Genomic DNA, 25,179 nt, shown 5'->3' with positions numbered 1-25,179 from the left:
GTTAAGAAGCAGGCAATCAGCATAGACACATTTGTTTCTGCTTTCCAACTGGATGTAATATGACTGGATGCTTGAGTTCCCGCCTTGACTGCCCCAAAATGATGAACAACTGTGGCTTGGAATTGTGAGCCAAACAAACTTTTTCCTCCATTAAGTTGTTTTTGTCAGAGTATTTTTTCACAGGAACAGAAATGACTTTAAGATACAGCTTATGGCTCATGTACAAACTGTAGTAAGTATGCAATTAAATATTTAGTGTTTTGTAGTAAAAATTAATACCATCTTTTAAATTCTTCAGTTGGAGAGATTAAAAACATAAGTATTTATCCTGATTTTTAAAAATGTATGCAATCACACAATATGTGGCTTTTTATATCTAGCTCTCTTTCTTAAACATATTGTACCATGGACTGGTACCCCCATTTTTTCCATGGCTAAATAGCACCCCATTATGTGGATATTAAATTTTCTTTATTAATTCATCTGTCAGCTTGTTTCATCTTTACCTGTTAAAAACAGTGTTTTAGGGTGGTTATCATTCATTTTGTTTCAAAACAATATTTTCAATTTTTTCTGTGTCACTCATTTTGCTTCAGTTCATTCCATGCTATTCATTATGGTTTTTCTTTTTGTCTTGAAAGAGTTATTGTTTGTTTGTTTGTTTGTTTGTTTTGAGACAGAGTCTCCACATGCAACCTAGACTGGCCTTGAACACATGATCCCCCTGCTTCAGCTTCTCATATGCTGGGATAACAGGCATACACCAGCATGAACATTTTTATTTCTTTTGGAATTATTGGGTATGTAATAAGATAAGTTAGTATATACAGTAATTATATTTAATATAAACAGCAAAACTGTTTTCCAAAATGTACCATTTTACATTCCTTGTAGCAATGTATAAGGGTTCAATACTTAACTACAAAGCACTAGAAACTAAGAGCGGGCAATGGGAAAGATTTCTCCTGGACACTCCTTAGATGGAACCACATTTGCCAGCACTTTGACTGCTAGTCCACAGTAAATGTACTACATTGTTTAAGCTGCCCAGTTTATAGTACATTATTATGGTAGCCTAGACAAATTAATAACACAGTAACTGGTGTTCTGTTGGACTGATTAACTTAGACATCTTCAGTCAAAAGAGGAAATCAGATACTCTGGTAACTGCATCCCAGGGAGCAAACAGATACAAAAGACCTATGTGCCAATGAAATGAGTCCCCAACACCTCATATTATATGTAAATTTTGACATAAAAATGAATGCAAGACTTAAAGGCAGGAACCATACACATAACACTTTTAGAGGAAAACACAGGATTAAATCTTCAGGGCCTGGGATTTGGTAATATATGCTTAAAATGACACCAAAATCCCAAACAATGACAAAAGCAAAATAGACAAGTTGGATTTAATCAACACTTAAAACTTACATGTCCGAAGACATTATTGTGATAACAATCAGAAATGAAAGACTATCTACAGATCACGTCTGATAAGGGTCTACTATCAATAAGACTAAAGAATGCTTAGTTTAATTTCAAGTATATAATCAATTATGAACAAAGGACTTAATAGATATTTCTCCAAAGACATGGAAGTAGCTGAGAATATGAAGAAATACTTCATGTCATTAATCATCAGGGAAGTGTAAATCAAAGCCACAATGAGATATTATTTTATGCTTCTGAAATTAATAATAGTAATAATTAATAATAATAACAGTTTTTAACAACTCAAATGCTAGTGGGGATGTGAAGAAATTTGAACCCTTATACATTGCTTATGGGGAGATGGTTGTCCTAGTGCACAAAAGGCCTTGTTTCCACACTAAGCAATGCAAAACAACAACAATCAAAACATTAATAGTTAGAGAATCTGACCACTCCTGGGTAAGCATTCTGCAAAGGGCACTTCATGCATCTCAAATGGCAAATACCACTACCCACTCAAGAAAGGGAGGGAAAGAGCTCTTACTATCACAATATTTTGCTAATTAATATTCTGAGCATTGAAGTCATTTGTAGACCAGGTCCTTGGTTAGCAAACCCATAACATTTTGAGCAGCTGCATATACAGATGCCTGAGTCATTGTGGCCACAGTGTGAATAGCCACATAGAATCAGAGTTGCTATCTGCCACCCACTAACAACACTTCCCACAGGTCATCCAACAAAATAATTCACCTTACTTATAAATACAGAAGCCCTTTGGAAAATTAATTTGTTATGTGTCAGTATTAGAGCTCAGTAATATAGTGAATATGACACAAAAGGTCTCTGACCTTGTTAGATTACATTGCAGGGATAGAGGTAGTCAATAAGCAAGTAAATAAAATAATTACAAATTGTGAGAAGTGCTCGGAAGGAAATTAACAGGCTGATGAGCTAGATAATGGGAAAATCAAAACTGAGAGGAATAAGAATGTCTACAGTTGACAAGCTAGTTAAAAGCTTCTCGGATGAAGAGCTGGTTTAGTCCTCGATGAAGTGGGTTACAAAGATGTGGGGTAAGTAGTAACTCAGGCATGCATAAAGTCATGCAGCAAAGCCTGCTAGTGGGCTGTACTTACCATTTTCAAGGAACACCAGGAAGCCTCCATATAAGACAGTGGGGAAGCATGGTGAAAAATGAGACTCAAGGCGCAGCAAAGTATCAGATCACGTCATGTCTTTTAGGGATTAGATTGTAGTCTGTGATAGGAAGTTCATGGAAAGTTTTGAGTAAAAGAATGGCGTGGTTTGAACTGATACATTGGAAGACCATTCTGGCTGCTGCAATGAAAACTGGCTGTAGTGGGAAAACATGTTCCACTTGGGAAGCTGTTGAAGTGATTTGAAAGGAGATAATGGTGGCTAGACCATGTCAGAGAAGGTCGAAACACACACACACACACACACACACACACACACACACGCACGCACGCACACACACACGTACATATATATATATATATATATATATATATATATATATATACATGCATAAAGAATGGCACAAACTAGACTCAGTGGATTGGATATGGATGGAGAAAGAGAAGGATGTAGCAGGGGTCAATGCTGTACATAGAAACTATGGGGAAAGAATAAAGATTACTACCTGACAGCAAAATTACTAGGACCTCTGCCTCTTCCTCCCCACCAAGGTTTTCATGATGTGTAGATAATAGTTCCCATAAATCCAGGCCTGACAGACTAACTCAGAAGTGCATATATAATAAAACTCTAGGCTAGGTATCTGCAAGGCAAACACGGAAAACCCAGCATTTGAGACCTTCTCTTCAAACTATACAATTATCCTATTGATATTTTCACTGCTGATGAATGAAAATTCTATTATCTATTAGCCTTGGGCAGTAAAGGGGGTTGACTTAAATGGAATACTCAGTCCCTCAAAAACATTCTACCATGTTAGCCATTCCTTTGTGTAATATGCTAGTTCCAAAAGCACTATGGCTGTGTCCATCCAAGAAAATATGTATTTGAAATTTCAAAATAAAAAAGTATACTCAGCAAAGTTTGAAAGGTGCAATTTTCAACCCAGGAGCTCTGAGTATTGTCAGGTGAAATATCTGGGGAAGGTATGCAGCTCAGTGATAAAACATTACCTAATATGCAGAAGGCCCTGGGTTCAATTCCAGAATCACAAAACAAATAAGCAAGCTAGCAAAAACTTCTGGTTCAGCAAAGGGGTATAATGTGATATTTCCAGAACTCTGGAGGCTGGAACAGTAAGATCATGATTCCTGTATCAGCCTGGGCTACACAGTGATTTACAGGCTAGCCTATACCATAAAGCAAGACCCTTCCTAAATAAAAAATACCATATATTAGAACACATGAAAGATGATCTACATCATAGGAAAACACAAAACCATGGTAATATATCACTTCATGCCACTAGGGTGGCTATAATAAAAGATAGACAACAACAAGAATAGACAAATGTATAGAGAAATCAGACCCCTCACATACTGCTATCAGGAATGTAAAACGAAGCAGCGTCTTTGAAAAATAGCCCGGAAGCTTCTCAAAATATTAGTCATAATGTTACCATATGAGTCAGCAATTTCACTCCAGAACACACTCCCAAAAGAAATGAAAGCGTATGTCCAATTTAAAACCTGCACACAAATGTTCACAGCAGTACTATGCACACCAATCAGAAAGGGAAAACAAACTTAAATATGTATCAACTGATGAATGGGAAACTCTAAGGCATATCCGTAAAAGTAAATATTTCTCATTCAACAATAAAAAGAAATGGATACATGGCATATGGGTGAACCCTGAAAAAATACACTTAGTGAAGGAAGGCAAAGGTCAAATATTGTATGACTCTCAAATGAAATTCTCCTAAGAGTCAAACTCACAGAGACAGAAGGCAGGCCAGTGCTTGCCACGGTGTAACTTGGGGAAAAGGAGATGAATATAGTTTGTGCTTCCTTTTGAGGATGATGAAATGTCTCTGTAATTGGATAATAGTGATGAGTTCACAACTTCATAATTACAATACAAATAATTAAATTGTACTTTTAAATCAGTAGACTTTATGGGATGGAAATTGCATTTCTGTAAGTTTGTGTTTTCTGTCATTTTCAACGAACCAATTCCCGCAAACTTCCAAAACAGTGGAGTCCCTTTTTGTGATGTCAGAAGTGTTATTTATTGGCACTTGTATATATAGTAGCAACCAGTCACCTGTAGGAGTTGAGTACTCAACATGGGACTTGTGTTACTTTTATTTTAATTCATTGGAAGTCTTAACCACATTGTACAGGCCAGCTGTGGAGTTTACAAAGAAATTTGTAATGCTTACTCAAACTTCATCCTCCACTTCACCTTTCTCAGCAAATGAGCATTTCCAAAAAATGGAGAAGGTAACCTTATCAGGATTACACAAATACCTTTCAGATGAAGTTTTCTTAACTGACTCTTACCACATCCTGGCATTCTCTGACCAATTAAGGCTTGGCCAAATTTTTTTGACATAGTTCTAGGGCCTTCTTGTATCAAAGGACCCCTGGTCAAGTTGTCTCTATATATGGGAGAACTTATTAATAAAGTTGATTCCAGCTCAAATTAACTATTCAGTATAAGAATAAAAGATTCAAAGGTACCAAACATTGAGCTTCAGTGCCTCAGTCATTCTTCCACGCATCAAGGATGCTCTGAAACACATTACAAGGAAAGCATAGTGCTACATGCCTATAGTGCCAGTACTTGAGTGGCTGAGGCAGGGCCAGATCATAAGTTTGAGGCCAATGCGGGCTACAATAACAAGACCCTGTCTCTAAATTAACAAGAAAACAAATCGTAAAATATTCTTGTTGTTGCTTTGTTTGTTTTTGATGGTTTTGTGGTTTTTGTTTTTTGTAATTTGTTTGTTTTTGAGACAGGGTCTCTCTATGTAGCCCTGGTTGTGCCAGAGCTCACTCTGTAGACCAGGCTGTCCTCAAACTCACAGAGATCCTCCTGCCTCTGCCTCCTGAGTGCTGGGATTAAAGATGTGCACAACCAACCCTGGCCTCTACCACATTCTATATAGCAAAGCCTGTCCCTTTAACACTTGGCCTGCCTTCTTTCTCCATTTCTTTTTCTCCCTTTCTCAGCCTTGTGAGGACTTTGGGAGAAGGTCCATCTGAAAGTCAGGAGGAGAGCCTTTACTAGTAGTAAAATTGACGGATATCTTGACCTTGAATCTCCCACTCTCTACAACAATGAAAAATAACAATGTGTTGTTGAAGACATCCAGTCACTGGGTTTGTGGACTATAGGCTGATTATCCTTTGCTTTACACGTAATATACACTTATGAGTGAGTACATACCATGTTTGTCTCTTTGGGTCTGGGTTACCTCACTCAGGATTTTTTTCCTTCCTAGTTCCATCCATTTGCCTGCAAATTTCAAGATGTCATTGTTTTTTACTGCTGAGTAGTACTCCATTGTGTAAATGTACCACATTTTCCTTGTCCATTCTTCAGTCGAAGGGCATCTAGGTTGTTTCCAGGTTCTGGCTACTATGACTAATGATGCTATGGACATAGTTGAGCAAATGTCCTTGTGATATCATTGTGCATCCTTTGGGTATATGCCCAAAAGTGGTGTTGCTAGGTCTTGAGGTAGACTGATTTCCAATTTTCTTAGAAACCATGACACTGATTTCCAAAATGGATGTACAAGTTTACACTCCCACCAGCAGTGGAGGAGTGTTCCCCTTACTCCAGATCCTCTCTAGCATAAGCTATCATAGGTGTAAAATGGTATCTTAGAGTCATTTTGATTTGCATTTGCCTGATGTTTAAGGATGTTGAACAATTCCTTCAGTGTCTTTCAGCCATTTTAGATTCCTCTAATGAGAATTCTCTGTTAATATTTGTACCCTTATTTTGATTAGATTATTTGGTATTTTTACCCCCAGAGAAGCTAGGTAACAAAGAGAACCCTAAGAGAGACATACATGAATGCCCCTGAAAAGGGGAAATAGGCAAGATCTCCTGAGAAAATTGGGAGTGGGTGGAGAAAAGAGGACAAAAGGGGGAGAGGGAGGGGAGGAGGAGAGAAAATAAGGGAACAGGATGGTCAAGATGAGGGCAGGACAGAGAGGGAGAACAATGAAAGAGATATCTTAGAGAGTCATTATGAGGCTAGCAAGAAACCTGGCCCTAGAGAAATCTCTGGGGATCCACAAGGATGACCCCAGCTAAGAATCTAAGCAATAGTGGAGAGGCTACCTTAAATGCCCTTCCCATATAATGAGACTGATGACTGATGTCATGATAAACTCTTCATCCAGTATCTTATGGAAGCATATGCAGAGATCCACAGCCAGGCAATGAGCCGAGCTCCCAGAGACCACTTGAAGAGAGGGAGGAGCAATAACATGAGCAAATCTGTCAAGACCAGTTTGGGGATACCCACAGAAACAGCTGACCCGAGCTAGTGGTAGCTCACTAACCCTGGACTGACAGTGGGGGGAACCTGTATGGAACTGAACTAGGCCCCCTGAATGTGGGTGACAGTTGTGTGGATTGGGCAATGTGGGGGCCACTAGCAGTGGGACCAGGATTTATCTCTAGTGCTTGAACTGTCTTTTTGGAGCCATTCTCTTTGGAGGGATACCTTGCTCAGCCTAGATATAGGAGAGAGGATATTGGTCATGCCTCAAAGTAAGGTGCCAGAGTTCTTTGACTCCTCATGGGAAGCCTTACCCTGTGTGAGGAGTGGATGGGGCTGGAGGGTGGGGAAGATGGCAGTCACAGGAGGAGGGGAGGAAGTGGGAACTGGGATTGGTATATAAAATGAGAAAAGATTGTTTTTAAAATAAAAAAAATGATAAAATCCAATATTAATACAGCATGAACCATGTTATTAGCACTGATAATTTTCAGTAAATTACATATCTGCACCTTTTCTATGAAATCTCTAGTATATAGAATCTAAATAAAACTGTTTAAAAGTTTAAAAAATAATACAGTCACAGAAACCCAAGTCAACTAAAAGAGCACAGAGAAACTTAACTCCTAGGTCTTTCTATCCATTCTTGCCTTATACTTTACCTCATGCTACATCCTGTGACTACTTGACTCCCAAGCCTACTGTTTGTCCCTTGCTATTGTTCCTGCTCTTACCTCTTGGACTTTATGACAGATATTTTCTTCTTGCTGACCCTTGGTATTGTTCTATGAACACAGTTTGCTCCACTCTCAGCCCATCCAGTTGAAGCATTTCTGACTCACTCTCTGCTTGATCTGCCCGTAATCTCTCCCCCCATGATGGCCCTCACAGTTAGGAGGCTGGTGACTCGTCAAGAACCAGAAGGGAACTGAACCTTAGTTACATTATGATTTCAAGGACAAAATTTTTTCCAGGAAGAAAGTAATGCATTGCTCATCAGTTGAACAGTTGTATTTAATGATTTAATAATCTAAAAGAAGTATTGCCTAGATTCATGAATTTGAGATATAACCCTTCAAAACAAACTCATAACCCTAAAAGTAGACTCTATATGTTTAAAACCTTGTACACATGTCGTAATTTTGACAAAGGACATTACTCAAAAACTTGATACATGCTTTTCTATACCACATCTTCTCTATTTTTCACCATGCTCCTAGTTCATGCTATTCCATGTTCCATGTTCTATCACACAAAACTCACAAAGGATTGTATAATACATATCACCATCAAACAGAGATCTAAAGTTTTATAGCTTCAAACTGAGTTGATGTATAAAATAAGCACATATGTACCAAATGCCTAACTTATGTAACAAGACCTGTGGTGTAGATTTTGGATGAGAAAATAGAAAAAAAAAGTTTCGTGCCTCAGGGAAGCAGGCTGGGGAAAGATAAATCAACATCTTAGCAGGTAGGTAATGCCAAGTGACAAAGTCACCACTGTGCCCTGCAGGTCCCATTTCAACCTTTATTATAAGAAATGTGCTTTCCCATCAGGCCCTGCATGCAGCAAAAGTCCAGTCAGTGTTCGCTATCGATGGTGATGATGATTTAGTTTTCCAGAAATTAGCTCTGAAATCCGAGCATTGTTCAGATTATACCCCAGGTTAATTTTATTAGGAATTGTCGGTCATTGCCATGTATAACTTTTCATCTAAGGGTTGATATGCTATGAGCAATGTTATCAACTGAACTTACTTCATATGGATGAAATTATTATATTTCAAGACAATCTTCTCCTTAATTCTTCAGATTACTGGGTACTTCAGTCAACTACCCATCACCTATTTAACTTCAAAGGAAAAACAGTTTCTATCCCCACTCTTCCTGTCACAACGTATAAGGTAAAACCCTTCTAGACATACACTCTATGTCACTGTCAATCTATTAATAGATTTGGCACACCTCAGTTTCCTCATCAGTATTACATTTTTATGTCTATAAACATATACAGGTACAGAAAGTTGACCTCATAATCCTCAGGGAGTTTTAAATAAAGCATTATGAATGAGAGGAAACAGTCTAAAAGAAAACCCAAATGTTCTATTAGGGATATATTGACTATCAAATGGCATTTCTGACAAACTTCAAAGACACTACTCCAAGCTAGTTTTTGCTTGAGGCCAGTTTGCCTTCATTCACATAAAATACTTAATGAATGCTTTTATACACTGAAACTCTAGCATGCCCTACAGCTATATTGACCAGTAGGAGGCAGCCAGTAAATCTTCAGTGGTAATATTTTTCTAATAGTTGATTTCTAGAATCTTCTGTATGTTGGGAAAGACAATAAAAAGCGTATTTTCTTACCTGAAAGGAAGATAAAACTTGAAACAAGAATCAACCCATAAAGTCTCTGATATAGTATGTGTTTTTTCATTGTCTGCCCTGTATCAAAGAGTCAAAATATGCCCAAATCAGATTCAAAACCAGCAATTTCTAAATGCCTATGAACACACTTCTTTGCATTCCACCTAAGCTCCCCACCCCATGAGTGGCTACAGCTGTACTGACTGGTTTTAATTATATCCTTAGTATGTGCCACTGTGTTACTTACTGTGAATATAGTGATAAAATAGAAATAGCTACCCTGAAGAGTTAGCTCAGTGGAAAGAGCCATATAAAAAAACACAATTAGACAGAAACTGTTTGTAGTTTTAATGATTCTTAGTTTCTGTGTGGGTTTTGTTTTCAGGGAGGGTTGTGATTTGTAGTTGACATACAGTTATCTGGTTTTGTGGACTATACTGTGTTGCTGTGATACATGTATACTTTATGTAATCAACATGTCAGGGTTGAAGGAGCACCATGCAAGATGGCCTTATTGACAGAAGTAACTCATCAAACAAGTCTTGTTCTCAAAGCAGATCTGTTTCTAGAAACCTGGCCACCATCTCATTATTTTCACCCAGCTCCTCTCTTTAATTAATTGCAACTGAGGTTTCTTATTTGGGAAATGTATTGAACGTCTACATCCCTTTTCCCTAAGCACAATCGTGGCTTAAATATAAACTGTGGCTAAAACCACAAATCCTATGGGAATTTATTACAGAAAGCTGGGACTAGGATGCTAACAGGCATTTTTTGATTCTGAAGGAAATACACTCCTGAATGATTTGCTACTGATTTAGGCATTTTTCCTCCTATAGGGTAATATAATATATTGGATTTCTTCCCACTTTTATGTGAGGTTTGGAGTTAATAGATTCACTTTTACATTTAATATCACAATAAAATCCAATTAGGAAATCTGATTAATCTTGAGGTTGCTATGAGCACTAGTCATTAATCAAGCTCTTCATATTTACTGCATTCTACTGCCATTCTCATTAGGATAATGAGAGAATTTGTATGACTTGGGTGGGTTTTCTAGTCTACAAGCTTAGATGTAAGGAGGTATCCAAATCTTTTATGAATTCTGAGATAAAATGCAGCTTAAATTTATAGTGTCATAAGATAACTCACCTGAAAATCTAGTAACTATCTGTGAGACCATACCTATTTCTGTTCCTTAATTTTCCTGGGCCTCAGTTTCCTTACCTATGAAATGTTGATAACAATCTACCTATTTCCCAGGGCTACTGTCAGAAAGAATCAATTAAGATGATATTTCAAAGGCAATTTTCAAAATATAAAGTGCTATAGAAACAGGTATGATGGAGTTCTATCTATAAAATGGAATTTTCAGCAGCAAACAAGCCAATTTATATCCATTTTCATTTCCTTGAAACTTTTGTAAAATGACATTGAGTAAACAAATCAATGGACAGTCACTACAGAATACTATGCAGCTGCTAAAAGGAATAGGAGAAGTCTACATGTCTGTCATGAAACAGTAGGCTGAGGAAGGGAGAGTGGCTTCAGAAGATTCTGCATATAGGTAATACAGTTTTACATGGATTAATTCTTTTATCATGTGAATATATAATTTTTAATGGAAGAAAAAAACAAGAGAAAAGAAATGGGAGGGAAAACGACAGTATTGATGCTGGAAGTATGAAAATAAATATATTTCATTTCCACTACTCATGATTCTGTGCTTTTTGGATTTTTGTTGTTGTCTGTATGTTTTTTATTTGTTTTTGTGAAGAACCCACATCATTTTCATAATTTTTAAAACTAGCATGAAGAATAAAAAGATGAAGAAAAGGAAAAGACACACAGAGAGGGGAACAGTGAAGATTGAGGATTTACATTTTATATATCATACAATGACATGCAATTTGGTATTTTTATGATTAATAATTATTAGGATCACAATTTTATTGTAAAAGAAGGGAGAAAACAAAGAAGACAGAGAAAATGAAGAAAGAGAGAGAGAGAGAGAGAGAAAGGAAGGAAGGAAGAAAGAAAGAGAGTGGGAGGAAGGAAGGAAGGAAGGAAGAAGATGAGGGAAGAGGGAGCACTTACCTGGGAATAGGGTCCCTCTAACTGCCCACCCTTGTCCCCGTAGTTCAAAAGAAGAGCTTGCCTCACAAATTGTGAGATCTGGACTCCAAATTCCTACTGCAGGCATAAAGTGGAATGAGCAGAATGAGGAGATTCATTCTCTGCTGCCCATGCTTTAATCCCCTTTTATTCTGGATCAAAACAGCCTTCCTGCTCCTAGCTTTATGAGGCATATTGACCAGGGCTGATCCCTTCTTTGTGGCCTATAGCATGTCACGAGGATGCTCTCCCATGCATAAAAATCACCCTGAACAAAGTTCTCAGGTTATTACATACCTGCAATAACCCATTAATTTCAGGCCTCTTTCCCAATTTTCATTAAGAATTATCATCTGTTCCTAGTTAATTATTGCAACAATTAAGTTAGAGATATTAAATGGGTGCTTGCTCATTTACTTAAGGCTCATTTCACTTTATTGAGAAAATAGGGCCTGAGAGGCATTCACAACTATGAATGAAAAGTAAAGGCCAAAAAGACAACAACACATTCACATATTCCTTGGCAATGAATGGGTTTACTGAACCAATTCCTGAGCCATTCTTGGCAGGCAGGGGAGTAGTTTTTGCTTCAGAGGGCAGAAATACAGCCTTAGGGCTATTATGAAAATATCATTGGTCATGTACATATTCCCAAATCCCATCAGAGATTCAGAAATGACCCACACCAATCTCTGTACTTCAAAGAGGCGGGCTCTAAGGTCCTTACAGATTGACTTGCCCAAGGTTACAGAGCTTGTGATATCAGAGCAAGAATTAGAACTAAGATCTGATGCTTCAGACCATGCATTTTCTTTTCTCATTCTTTAAGTGGACATTTTCAGTCTAATAGGAAATTCATTCAACCAATCTGAAAGCCAGGAGTCTCCATGAAGAAAAGAAATAAGAGATGTATAAAAAATGCCCATCACTGACTCCTGAGCACAAAAGTTAAGACTGATAAAACAGGGAAGAGCCAAGGCTTAGTATAAAGATAGATTCATGACTGGAACTTCAGTCATATGACTTAAGGCCAGCTTCTTGACATTTCTGAAACCCCAACTTCTCTCGTTTGTAAAATATAGATAGTGGAGCTCACCACATGTTATAGAGATTTCATGAGATAGAGTGTGTAAATGGAGCTTAGAGCATACTTCCAGTGCCACAGATCCTGTCTGGGACTCCAAGGCATCTCCCTTACACTAGCTATAATGTCTAGTTTTGGACCTACTCCCAGCCCATGGTGTACAAAAAGTGGTAGGGCAACTATCAAGGGATACCATGGTACTTCTCTGATGTTTGCTACTTCACACCATGCTTTTCCATTGGTCTCTCTATGTACTGAGGTGTGGAAGGGCATGAGCTCCATGTTATTCAGGGGTTCACACATAGCTTGGCACATAAAGGGTGCAAAATCAATACATGACACATGCATGACAACCTCTTTCTCCTCCTGCAGTGTAAATATCCTAAAAAGTAGAGAAACATGTCTTTTTATCCTTTTATCATGTCACAGGAGCTAACATAATGCCTGATATAAAACTGTCTAGTGAATATTTTCTGAACTGAAGACTTTTATGGTTTGTGTGTTAATAATAGTCTTTCCAAGGTCCATATGTAAAGACTTAAGCCCCAGAGTGGCCCTACTAGCTCCATGGACCTTTAAGAGGGAGGGCCCAGGATGAAATCCTTAGGTCACTGGGAATGGACCCTTGAAGGAGATTGTGGAAGCTCACTTCTCATTCTTTCGCTTTTGCCTTCCTCAAAATCAAAGTGCTTGCTATGACATGTGCTGCTACTAAGAAGCACTGCCTTATCAGAGCCTCAATTAAATAAGCCCAATATTGGATGTAAATCTCCAAAACTGTAAACCAAAATAATTTTCTTTACTTCGTAAGTAGCCTATATCCAGTATTTTATTATAGTATTAGAAAACTTACTAATAGAAAGAGGAAGATAATTAAGAGAAAATATATTTGCATATACTTAGATAGATCAGTCAGAATTGTCTGGAGGAAAACCCTGGTGAGAATAGCTGATCCCAGAGAGACAGACTTGGGGATCTTAGGTGGAAAGGAAGCTTAATTCCCATGGCACATGCTTTTTATAATGTTTGAATTTTAATCATCTGTTTGTGTGATTTTCAAAGAAAAACACTAATTTTTCAAAGAAAATCCAATGCAGTTCAATGAAATAACTAACTAGAAAATGAAACTTGTGCAAAAAAATTGGAACTAGAACTCTTTTTGCCAGGAAAATCTGTGCCACCTGCCACCTGGGAGGGCTTCAGTGGGTAGCTTCCATTCTGTAGAAGGTCTTAAGGAGAATGTTGACCATCTGTTATCCATATCTACGGAGTAATAGGAAATAGACTGAAATTGCAGTGGGAGATGGGGTTAGACATAAATAAGTCATTATTGACAATGGGAGTTGATAAATACCAGAAAAGGCTATCACAGGATGTTATGAGCTACCCATCCCTAGAAACTCAAAGGTCTAGAAATCCATATGGCTTCTACTGGTTTATTTGCCTTCTCACAGACAAGGCTGAGCTGAATGACTTGAGACTGCCCCATTGCTGACACTAGAAAATGTTTTAATCTGTTGGAGGTCTAAGCTGTCATCATTCCCCTTTCCTTTTCTAGGTGTGATCATCCTAGCAAGGCATTTGGGAGAATGGTGATTTCTACCATACAAGTCTGCTCCCACTATAAGTCAGCTGTTGAGTATGGGCTCAGCCATAGAAGCAGCCAAAGGATCCATGCTGGAGGAAAAATTATGTGATCAAGTGTGTTGGTGATTTCATAAGAGAATTTTAAAAACAGTTTTGATTATATTAGACCTTAAACACTATCATTAATCTAATTAATCTAATTGTCCTTGTCATTCTGATGTGTTCTGTCATATTTCTATTCTCTATGCTGCCATCCCTTAACGATCCATTCTATTCCTTTATATAATACTGCTGAATGTTTTTAACTATGACATAAATTTGTGTGCTTTTAATAAGCATGACGTAAAATGTACTATACCCCAAAAGAGGCACTACAGCATAGGAACTCATACAATGTCACCCTACTCCCTCAGTGCAGCATAGAAATAATTATGATGATGACATAATTGTGATAATAATGAGATCCCCTTGTAGTGTTTTCATGTTGTAAGTGAGATACTATACATTAAGTACTTAGAATACTAGCTAGTAAATCATAGACTTTTTATAAGCATTGACTATTACTGTATATTCTTCTGCAGCTTATTTCTGGAGACCAACTGTGTTTGTTTAATCAGTATTTGAGTGATCGCTATTATAAGGCATAATAAAGAGATCTAGGAATTTTGCAGCAAGAAAAGCAGGGAAACTTTTGTCTTGTCTTATAAATTTTGAGATGTTATGGAGTTAGACGACACTAAAGAAGACAAATGAATAAAACATACAGATATCAGATGAAGATAAACACCATAGATCAACAAAACTTTCTAAAATGAAGGTGGAAAGTGCTATTCCAAATAGAGAAATCAGAGGCATCCTTAAAAATACAGTGACCTTTGAACAGATGCCATGAAGGAAGTAAAGGAGTGTTTTGTGGGTGCACAAGGAAAGAGGGTTGCCAGTCATAAGAAAAGAATAATGCAGCCTTTCCAGGAGCCTTATTGAGCTCAATGTGCCCAACTCCAAAGAATAAAGGGAAAACAGTGGGAAGACGTTAGAGAAGCCACCACGTAGGTCTGGATCACATGGGGTCTTGTGAGCCATTTTTTAGGAACTTTGTTTTTGCTCTGGAAAAATGGAGAGGCCATGCTGGATTTGAAAAATACATTTTACTTTGAAATAGTATCAAACTTACAGAAAAGTTAATAGTAGATCACAAAGAACACCCCTATAGCCTTCATCAAGAAACCCTGAGTTGTGATATTTTGTCCCTATTCCCTTATCTCTCTTAATGTGTATTTTTATAGCACTTGAGAATAAAGTGGACACATCATGTCCTTTCACTCAAAATACTTCAGCAGGCAACTTCCTAACAACAGGAACAGTTCTTTACATAACAATTATCTAGGAGAAGAGAGTGACGTTGATATAACGCTATCTTATATACAGTCTATGTTCGTGTTTAGCCAACTGTCTCACTAATGTTCTTTATTTCATTTCCCCCTTCTGATCCTGAATCCAGTCTAAGATCACACATTGCTTTTAGTTGTCACGATTTTTCAGTCTCCTTTAATCTGGAAATGTTCCACAGTTTTCTTTGGCTTTGATGGCATTGACATTTTAGAAGCATACAGACCAGCTATTTTATAGAATATTCCTCAATTTGGGCTTGTCTAATGTTCTTCATGATTCAGGTTGGGAATTTTCAACAGGAACATCACAGAAGTGATGTGGTATCTTTCTCAGTGGACCACATTGTCACACATGTGATGTCAATTTATGCCAGGACTCAGGATGTTAACTTTGATTACTTAATTGAGGTATACTGTCTGTCAAATTCCTCTATTTTATTTATCATTTTTCTCATTTGTAATTTGTAAGTGAACTGTGAGAAAACACTTCAAGTCCATGAAAGTATCTTGTATATACAAAAGTCTTCGGTTAAGTTGTCCATTCTCGTCATTTTATTAGTCACCTTTCTACCAAAAGGAAGAAAAGTTTTCATTTCTCTCATATCCATTCATTCTTTTATATTAGTATGGGCTCATGAATTCCTATTGGAATCAGAGAGTTGCGGTCTATCATAAAATATTAGTGTTGTAATTTTTAAAAGCAGCTCAAAAGAGAAAGATGCCATGCAACAGAGTTCAAACGGAGGAGTTTTTTTTTTTTTTTTAATTAAGGGAAAATCATCATAAAAAAGGAGGAAGGGGAGAGGGAGACTGGACTTTGGGGACAGGAGCAGTGGGAAAGAGGAAAGAAAGGCAGAGACAGAGGGGAGAGAGAGAGAGAGAGAGAGAGGATGGGAGGTGGGCAGGGCCCTTTTTTATATCCCTTTGATCTCTCGTTTTATTTATTCATCTTTTTATTATTTTTTTCTTATTTTACATATCAATCCCAGTTCCCTCTCCCTCCCTTTCTCCCTCCCATGCCCCCCAACCTCACTACCATCCCAGGAGAGATCAACAAAATCAGGCAGGGCCCTTTTAAAAGGGAACATATTGAATAGGCACAGGTGGTGCTCTTAATGGCAGCAGCTGAGCAGGATATCTTGTCAGAACTCCAAAGGCAGACCAGTACAGATGCCTGACTACTAACAATTAGGCTGTGGCCTGGAGAGATGGTTCAATGTTTGGGACTTAAGTTCTTTTGCAGAGTACCTGGGTTTGATCCCTAGCATGCAAGTGACAGCTTACAACCATCTGTAATTCCAGTTCCAGAGGATCTGGTGCCTACTTCTGACCTCCACAGTCATTACTCACATGTGGTCCACAGACACCCGTACACATACAATAAAATAAAAAAAAAATTAAATGTTATGCTGGTACTCAGATTGCCACAGATTCATTTAGTGAATCCCCCATTGTATTTTATTTCATTTTATTTTATGTTAATTTTATGGGTATTTTGCCTGCCTGTGTATCTGTGTACCACTTGAATACCTGGTCCCTGAAGAAGCTAAAAAGGCTGCATGGAACCTCCTAGAACCTTCTGTAAGCCTCAATGTAGATCCTGAGAATTGAACACTTGTCCTCCGGAAGAACAACAAATGACCTATTTGTTTAACCAGGAAACATTTATAACTGATTTACATGTCCTTTTGACATGGTCTCCATGTCATTGGAGCATTTCCTTGCCTTCCTGCACAAGATATTCCAAGTTTATCTTGCATTTATCCTAGACTTGTACCTAGAACTCACTGTTTCTCTAAGGACCCCTTCTTTTTCTTTTAGAGAAGAATGGTGTCTAGAAACTAAGTTCTTCTCTGTACCCACATGAAGGCTCACCCAAGTGCTTAAGAGCAATCACTCCTCTTGCAAAGGATTGAAATTTGGTTCCCAGTGCCCACCGTTCACAACTGCCCAACTGCCTTAAACAACAGATTCAGGAGACCCGATGGCCTTTTCTGTCTTCTATGGGCACGTATATACCATGGCATACACACATAAAGGCACATACATATAAACAAAAATAAAAATATAAAATTTTTCTGGGATAAGGTTTTCATTGGCTAAGGGGATATGTGTGTGTGTGTGTGTGTGTATAAAGTATGCTACTTAGTCACTATGTGTGTGTGTGTGTGTGTGTGTGTGTGTGTGTGTGTGTGTGTGTGTGTGTGTGAAGTTATGCTATTTAGGCTAGTAATGCTACCTACAAGAACCGTCGGTTATCTAACAAAAAAACCCCAGTACCAAGCATGAGAAATTTCCTTTGGAACTATTGGTCAGGGTAGTCCAAGAGACTCCCAAAACAATATAAACTATTGTTATTTCCCTTGTTTGCCTCTTATAGGTTGTAAGTAACCCCCACTGCTGAAGACACCACACACTTGGACATAAGACTTGAAAGACTGAGCTGGATTTGACCTGAAAGCCAACTCCCTGTGATCTGTGTTCATACTACTAGAAGATACTATAAAAGCTACCAAGTGAGTGAAGCAATCTGAAATTCTATGCAATTATGATGTCTATGAACCACAACAATGGCCATCATAGGACCATATCCCTAAAGGCGCAATAGTGTCACTCGTATCTTCATGATAACCAACAACTCTCTAAATGAATGTAAGGAATACTCAACAGAAGTAAAGGTGTGCCTCATAGAAACTTAGCCAACTTCCTGGGACTAGTAAGTTGATGGATCTTAGAGGTGAACTTACTATCCCACTTTACCAGAGCAGCATAATTCCTATCAGCATTCTAAAACTTGTCTTTACACCCACAGGTAAGTGTAGCTCTCACCCTTCATCAAAGAAGCTTCTCTGTGCAGAAAGAGAGACCATTCCAGAAAACCATAACTGGTCAAAATCAGAAAGCAACTGACAGTGGGGTGCCTTCACCAATAGGTACATTTCCAATACAATTCCTGCACCTAAAGCTCAGGGAACAGCATAAAAAATGGGACAAAAGACCATAAAACCCAGAGGACCAGGAAGTCTGCTGTAAGGTTGTGTCTCCATTCAAGTAAGCTACACCCACCTCAACAACATGGCTACCTAAGCAAGGCCTGAGCATATACAATACCAACAGTCATGCTAATGTAGACATAGGAAATCTCAGAGGACTCCCCACCATTAAAGAACTATAGGCAAGCAGTGATGGCTGAGAGAGGGAAAATTAGTCTTTCTTAGGGGTGAGCGTCATATTTGATTATCCAATAATAATTGATCATCCCTTTATCATATACATACAAGTAATACTAAATGAACTCAGTAGATTTTATATATATATATACACATATACATATATATGTATACACACACAATCTGCTGTATATATTAAAAATGAGAGTATGAATTTGAGATGAACTTGGAGAGAGACATGGGAAGGGTTGGAGGGAAGAAAGGGGAGGGGGTAATACAATATTATTTTAATTTAAAAACAAGGGTGGCATCAATGAATATCCCAAAATGAATGGGGAAACGCTCATGAGGCCTCAAACCTACACAGAGGCAAGAAAGGGAAGCTGGGAGTGACAGAGGTGACCTTCCCTGAAAAGTCCTCACAAGGCTGAAAAGGAGAAAAAGAGAAAGGGAGAGGGAAGAAGAATAAAGGCTAACTGTAACGAGACAGGCTTTGCTATATAGAGTGTGTTAGAAGCCAGGCTTGGTTGTGCACACCTTTAATTCCAGCACTCAGGAAACAGAGGCAAGAGGATTTCTGTGAGTTTGAAGCCAGTCTGATTGCCCAATGTCAAATGGCCAGCCCTGAAAACATGCATACAGGTAATATCATAAAAACTGAACAATTTATATTTAGTAATATATGTGTACATATACATATATGCATGCAATGACAATTAGTGAAAAAGGAGGCCATTAATTTGAAATAGCATGAGAAGGGTATACAGGAAGATTTGGAGGGAGGAAAGAGAAAGGAGAAATATTGAAATTAAACTATAATCTCAAAAATTAAAATAATAATAATAAGTAGAATGCATGTCCTCCCTAGTGCCCTTCAAATCTCATCAGAGTCTAATAATAAGCTTTCTTCCTCCTAGTCTGTGATTGGGAGATAAGGTTATCCACAAAAGTCATATCCTTTAAGCCAGCTGGGAAACTGTATGATGCCTTAAGTTAGTTTACTAGAAAAGATCTTTCTTCCCAAAATGTTTCCTTTATGGTCTTGGACACAGGGCTCATTACCAAGCCTTAGCAACAATCGAAGCTTTAAAGTCTTCCATTCAATTCTAAGCTGGCTAGCACCATAGTGCTGGAAGGTGCTATGCAGGCTCCTGGACAAGAAAAATTATCAATGATCTTAACCAACATTAGATCCTGCATGCTATGATACTGACCTGTCAGACAAAGTGTCCCCATTGATGCAATAGTGTCAAGGCTATTTATGGGAGTAGCTAACTATTCACTTATTTGATTTGAGGCTCACACCACAGGAGAGAACTCATACCTAGTTCTACAAACATGGCCAAAACCCATGGCTGGGAAGGCATAAGCCCAAGATGAGAACCTATTGATGTTTTTCTAAATGGCCATGTTATCAAACTGCCTTCTATTTATTTATGTGTACATCCATACATCTATGCCGTTCTCACCGTGGTCAGAGAAGCTTCTTATCACAGTGGGTAGTGGTTAACATACAGAACAGTACTGTTCAAAGTGCTGCAAATAAGCAATCCTGAATAGTAAGTCATAAATGGAACATCTATAACAAAAGCCCTCTATCAAGACTTCGGGAACATTTAGGAACAGGTGGAAGATGAGAGTTGTAAAATGTTGTTCAATGGACACGATGTGGCAGCTGGACACATGAATTCACAGTAGTTGTTTTTACCTGCACAAGATCAAGCCAGTTAATATTTCAGCATGATGGGGGGGGGATCACAATGTCTCACATCTAGCTGGGGACCTGCTGGCAGTTGATGTTTGTTGGGAAAGGAGTCACTATTCTTTAGGAGGATGGCCACTGTAATGTTGTCTGTGCACCAATTGATGAAATTGATGAACATAGGCCCATATGCGTATCGGCATCACTAATTGAACTCAGTGGATAAAAATTAATCAATCAAAAGTAAATTTTAAAAATTATAAAAAGAGCACACGAAGTTGGGAGGAAGATTGATGGGGATTCTGAAGAGAAGTGGAGAAGATAATTCAGGGATGGGTATGATCAAGACACATTATAGCCATGTAAGAAACTTTTATGCACCAGGGATACATCCTGGTTCCACTGTCAGAGGTCCCTTACCTTCTAGCTACCCAGGCCTTCTAGCTGAGATCCATGTTCAGGGGCTCTGAGTCAGTCCCATGCTGGATTCCCATCTATCAGTCTGGGGGCCCATTAGCTCCCCCTTGTTCAGATCAGATGTCTCTGTGGGTTTCTGTAGCATGGTCTTGTCTTCCCTTTCTGAATCTGGACTCCAGTTTGGCTCAGTGTTTACCTGTGGGTGTCTGCTTCTGTTTCCATCAGCTACTAGATGAGGGCTCCATGATGGTGGATAAGTTAGTCATCAATCTCATTATCAGGGAAGGGCATTTATGGTAGCCTTTCCACTGTTGCTCAAATTGTTAGTTGGGATCACTCTTGTAGGTCTCTTGGACATTTCTCTAGGTTCAGTTTTCTCTTCAAACCTATAATGGCTTCCTCTTTCATTCTCTCTCTCTCTCTCTCTCTCTCTCTCTCTCTCTCTCTCTCTCTCTCTCTCTCTCTCTCTCTCTCTCTCCCTATTCTTCCCCTGACTCAATCTTCCTAGTCCCACGTGCTTTCCTCTCCTCCCCTTCTCTTTCTCCTAGTTCCCTCTCCACTCACTGCCCCCCTCTCCCCATATGCTCAGGAGATCTTGTCCCTTTCCCCTTCTATGAGGGACCTTATATGAATCTCTTAGAATCCTCCTTGTATCCTAGTTTCTCTGGCAATGTGAATTCATCCCCCATGAAGGAATACTCCCTTAACATAGAGACAAGAGAGAAGGCCTAGTATCTACTCCAAATGACTTGACAGATTTAGATGACCCCTCCTGGAAGGCATCACCCTATATGTGGAGTGTCGGGGGGCATAAGAGGGTGGGAGAGAGGGAAAGAGGGAGGCAGGGAGGGAGAGGGAAGTGGGATCAATATATAAAATACAAATTTTAAAAAAATCCATAAAAAAGAAATGTTTAAAGAGTAAATGCTTTGACATTTATTTAAAAATATAATTAAATTTTTTGAAGAGTTATTACTGGATTCGGGGCTTCATTGAATGAGTTGAAAAGCATTCATGGGAGAACTTACTCTAAATTAGGCACCTTGAGTGAGAACAAAGCTCTAACTGGTACACAAGTAGCAGTCACTGAAATAATCAGTAAGAGAAGATGGTAGGCATTTTATAATCTACACAGTGGCTCTTCTGCTGCCTATGCTCAGACAAAATTATAAAACTGTTTTACTGTAGCATAATAGTGAAGTGCCTGGCAAAACTAATACAATTCTGTGAGATTGCTTACATCCTACAGGTAAATTACATGTGGCAGTTAGGACTGCAAAGCTAGCTCCCATCAACACTGAGGCCTAATTCCATCAGACTAATTCCAAGATGTGAAACATGGCTTCTTTCTGTCTCTTGCCAAGGCAGAGGAAGTCATATGGCAGGATGTTGTTCCACAGTATCCCCGTCCTCCCCGTGGCTGGTCATGAGATGGTTATATGGTCTGTGTATGGTCTGTGATTAGAGTGCAATAAACCTCTCCGGTTTGTTGCAAAAATAGTTGTGTCATTCTCTGGTATAAAACTGTTTGCATGGTAAGAGTTCAATATAAAAAGGACCCTGCAAGATTGTATAAAACAGCTATAAGAACAACTATCAGAAATGGGTATCAATAATGGGTCTCAAAGTCAAAAGACTAGATTATGAAATCTAAAATGATGAAAATACATCCCCAAATTCAGTGGAAACTTTAAGGCGAGTAGGTGCCTTTTTCTTTTAGCTGAATCCCAAATTAGTAAGCTTTTACTGTAATCTTTTTACAGATATAACAAATGCTATTTATTCCTGTACAGTCCCCTTTAGCTGGATAGGGAGCAATCAATGGTCATGATAATGAGTCTATGTTAATTTTTGAACTTCAAAAGTAGACACGTTATCATTTATGACTTATACTGGCATTAGGAGCAAGTTTCAGACTGTCTTAGTTGTATTATAGCCACTATGGAAATTATAGCAAAGCATAAAGAATAACCTGTATTTGCCTCATTCTAGAGGCTTCAGAGTATCCATCTTAGAGGAATGGTAGATTTAAATTCCTAAAATGAATTCCAAGTGGGTTGGTAAGACGGCTCAGCAGATAAAAGTGCTTCCACTAAGCATGGTGGCCTGAGTTCAATCCCTAGAATCCACATGATGGAAAGTGTAATGACTCCAGCAAGTTGTCCTCTAATGTCTGTACATATGCTGTGGCACTTGTGCACCCACAAACACACACACACGCACACACATAAATGTAATACTTTTTAATTACAGCTATTCAAGATATGGTAGGACATGGCAGGAGGCAAATAATGCCCTATCTAAAAAGCAGTACCATCGTATAGATAGCAATAGGAAGGCAGCTGTCATTCACTACATTAAGAATGAGCCAATTAGTGTCTCACTAGATGGACAAGTCCCTGTAGTGGAGTTAAACTGTTCCTGCAAAGGTTAAAGAGAAACCTGATCTCATAATCAAGCTATCTTTCAAATGAGTGTCCACTCCCAATCGACTGGATCTTTGTGATACGATGCTAAAGACTTCAAGTACAAGCATTTTGTTGATGTGAGGTCAAGCCTGAAGTTTGACCAGATAAAAGGTTGGGTGGGCTGAGTGCTGTGAGGGAAACAAGTATCAGAAGAAAGCTGTAAAAAGGGAATCTACCTCCTGAAGTGTTTAAGGGAACAGCTATTACATTTCTGTCAGCGATGTTAGGCGGGGGGTGACATATGCCGCGCTCAGTTAACTGCAGAGCTGCAGTTATGGGAAAAACACGTTAAGTGTTCTGTTTTGGATTTTTTTCCTTAACTGGTAACGTAGCAAAGCAAAAATAACAAACAGGATGGTGATAAAGAGTGTCACATTCGTATTCCAGAAAAGCATCTAAGTAGAATAATAGGCAAGATTGGTGAAAGTGTAAAGACAGAAAAGGGTGTTACAGAATCCAAAAATTAATCTCCTTCAATCAACTCAAGTGGGAACTGTCCATCTCTGAAGCTTATGGATGATCCCTCCGAATACAAAGCTAAGGTCATCAGCTAGAACTGATGTGCATAGTGAAGATGAATTCGTGTCTTTCTTTTGAATTGGGAAACAGGAATCCAGGTATCAGTACTTGGCACTGTAAAATTCTGTCAGCTGATAGTAGTATCTGATAAGGTCCTTTCCAACTAGGCTTGATGACTGTGTTTTTCCTTGGTGTCTTATCCACAAGACTAAATGTGCAAGCTAAAAATCATCCAGAAGCTATTAGGATAGGCATCTTTGAAATGTAGTTTGTATCTGCTGATGACTAAAGCTAGAGGTGCTGATGAGCCTCCTGCATTAATTAGGTAGACACTAAGAGTGAGGGTGAAATTCCCAGGCTTTACTACTAACTCACAAGCTAATTTGAGACTCCCACCGGGAATGGGTTTTGTAGATAATAAAGCTACTAGTAATATTTTAGAGCATGAAACTTCCTGAGGACAAACGTAAACTGCCACATACTCTTTGCCATGATAAACCACAGCCCCAAAGTGAGCCAAAATAAACACTTTCTCCTTTAAGTTAGTATTCCTCATTTATTTTGTTGAAGCAACAAGAAGAATAATGAAGGTCTGTGGCTGTAGCCCATCAGTGGAGTGCCTGCCTAACATGTCTGGAGCCCTAAATTCAACCCCCGATATTGGGAAGGGGTGAAACATTGACTTGAGGTCATCTTGATAATACTTCATTTTGCAAGTAAAAGAAAGAAAAGTAACCAATCTGCTATCTCAGAAAAACAAACAACAACAAAGGCCAAGAGACTATAGCCATTTCAAAACAATAAGGGAGGGTCTAGAGCAGACCCTTAATTCCATGGACCTCAGGAAGGGCCAGCTCTGCTGGCAGCACTATTTAAGATTGTGAGGCAATAAATGTTTACTACTTGACCCCTATTTGTGAAACTAAATTACAGCCTCCAAAACAAACGAAGGCAGGGCAATGGCCATCTAACAGAATGTTTTAAGTCATCCTGAAAACAAACAATCATAACATGTATTTATAGCCTATTGGAAAGGCACTTGCATGAAGCACATTTGGAAGTGTTTGAAGGACCCTCTGGTATGTAAGCCACCTTTCCAGTTCACCAGGATTATGTTGTTAGCAGGTACAATGGGTTTTGGAAACATGCCTGGCAATACCTTTACAAGTGCTCCCATCGATATTCATTTAAGATCTTGGCCAATCTATCACCTTTCTTGTGGATGATATCACAAAGAATTTTTTAATTTCATTATAAAGATTTGACACTTTCAGTCAGCCATCCTGGCCATGGTGTTATTTTTATGCAACTATCTTGAAATTTTTCCCAGAATATTTTTCCCAATTAGAGGCTTATCTTTGATGGCAAGTAACAGTATCATTTAATTCCTCTAAGGCTTTCCCTTTGTAAATGATTACAGAAGCAATTGTGTTGGTTGAAGCTGCTTAATTTT

The 25,179-nt window shown here is 38.5% G+C and overlaps 1 protein-coding gene across 1 annotated transcript in view; it reads right to left on the bottom strand.

The window, feature by feature from the left end:
- The window catches only part of Adgrg4 (adhesion G protein-coupled receptor G4), a 110,313-nt gene extending 100,973 nt beyond the window's left edge, over positions 1–9,340 (bottom strand). The window contains exon 1 of the mRNA XM_051179119.1: positions 9,271–9,340. Coding sequence (XP_051035076.1) covers positions 9,271–9,340 — 70 coding nt within the window. The remainder of the gene's footprint in view (positions 1–9,270) is intronic.
- Positions 9,341–25,179: the final 15,839 nt, after the last annotated feature.

Source organism: Phodopus roborovskii, unplaced genomic scaffold (genome assembly GCF_943737965.1).
Source record: "Phodopus roborovskii unplaced genomic scaffold, PHOROB, whole genome shotgun sequence".
In the NCBI taxonomy this organism is placed as follows: domain Eukaryota; kingdom Metazoa; phylum Chordata; class Mammalia; order Rodentia; family Cricetidae; genus Phodopus; species Phodopus roborovskii.
Note: the sequence above shows the minus strand (reverse complement) of the source record. Positions and strands in the feature narration are given on the sequence as shown.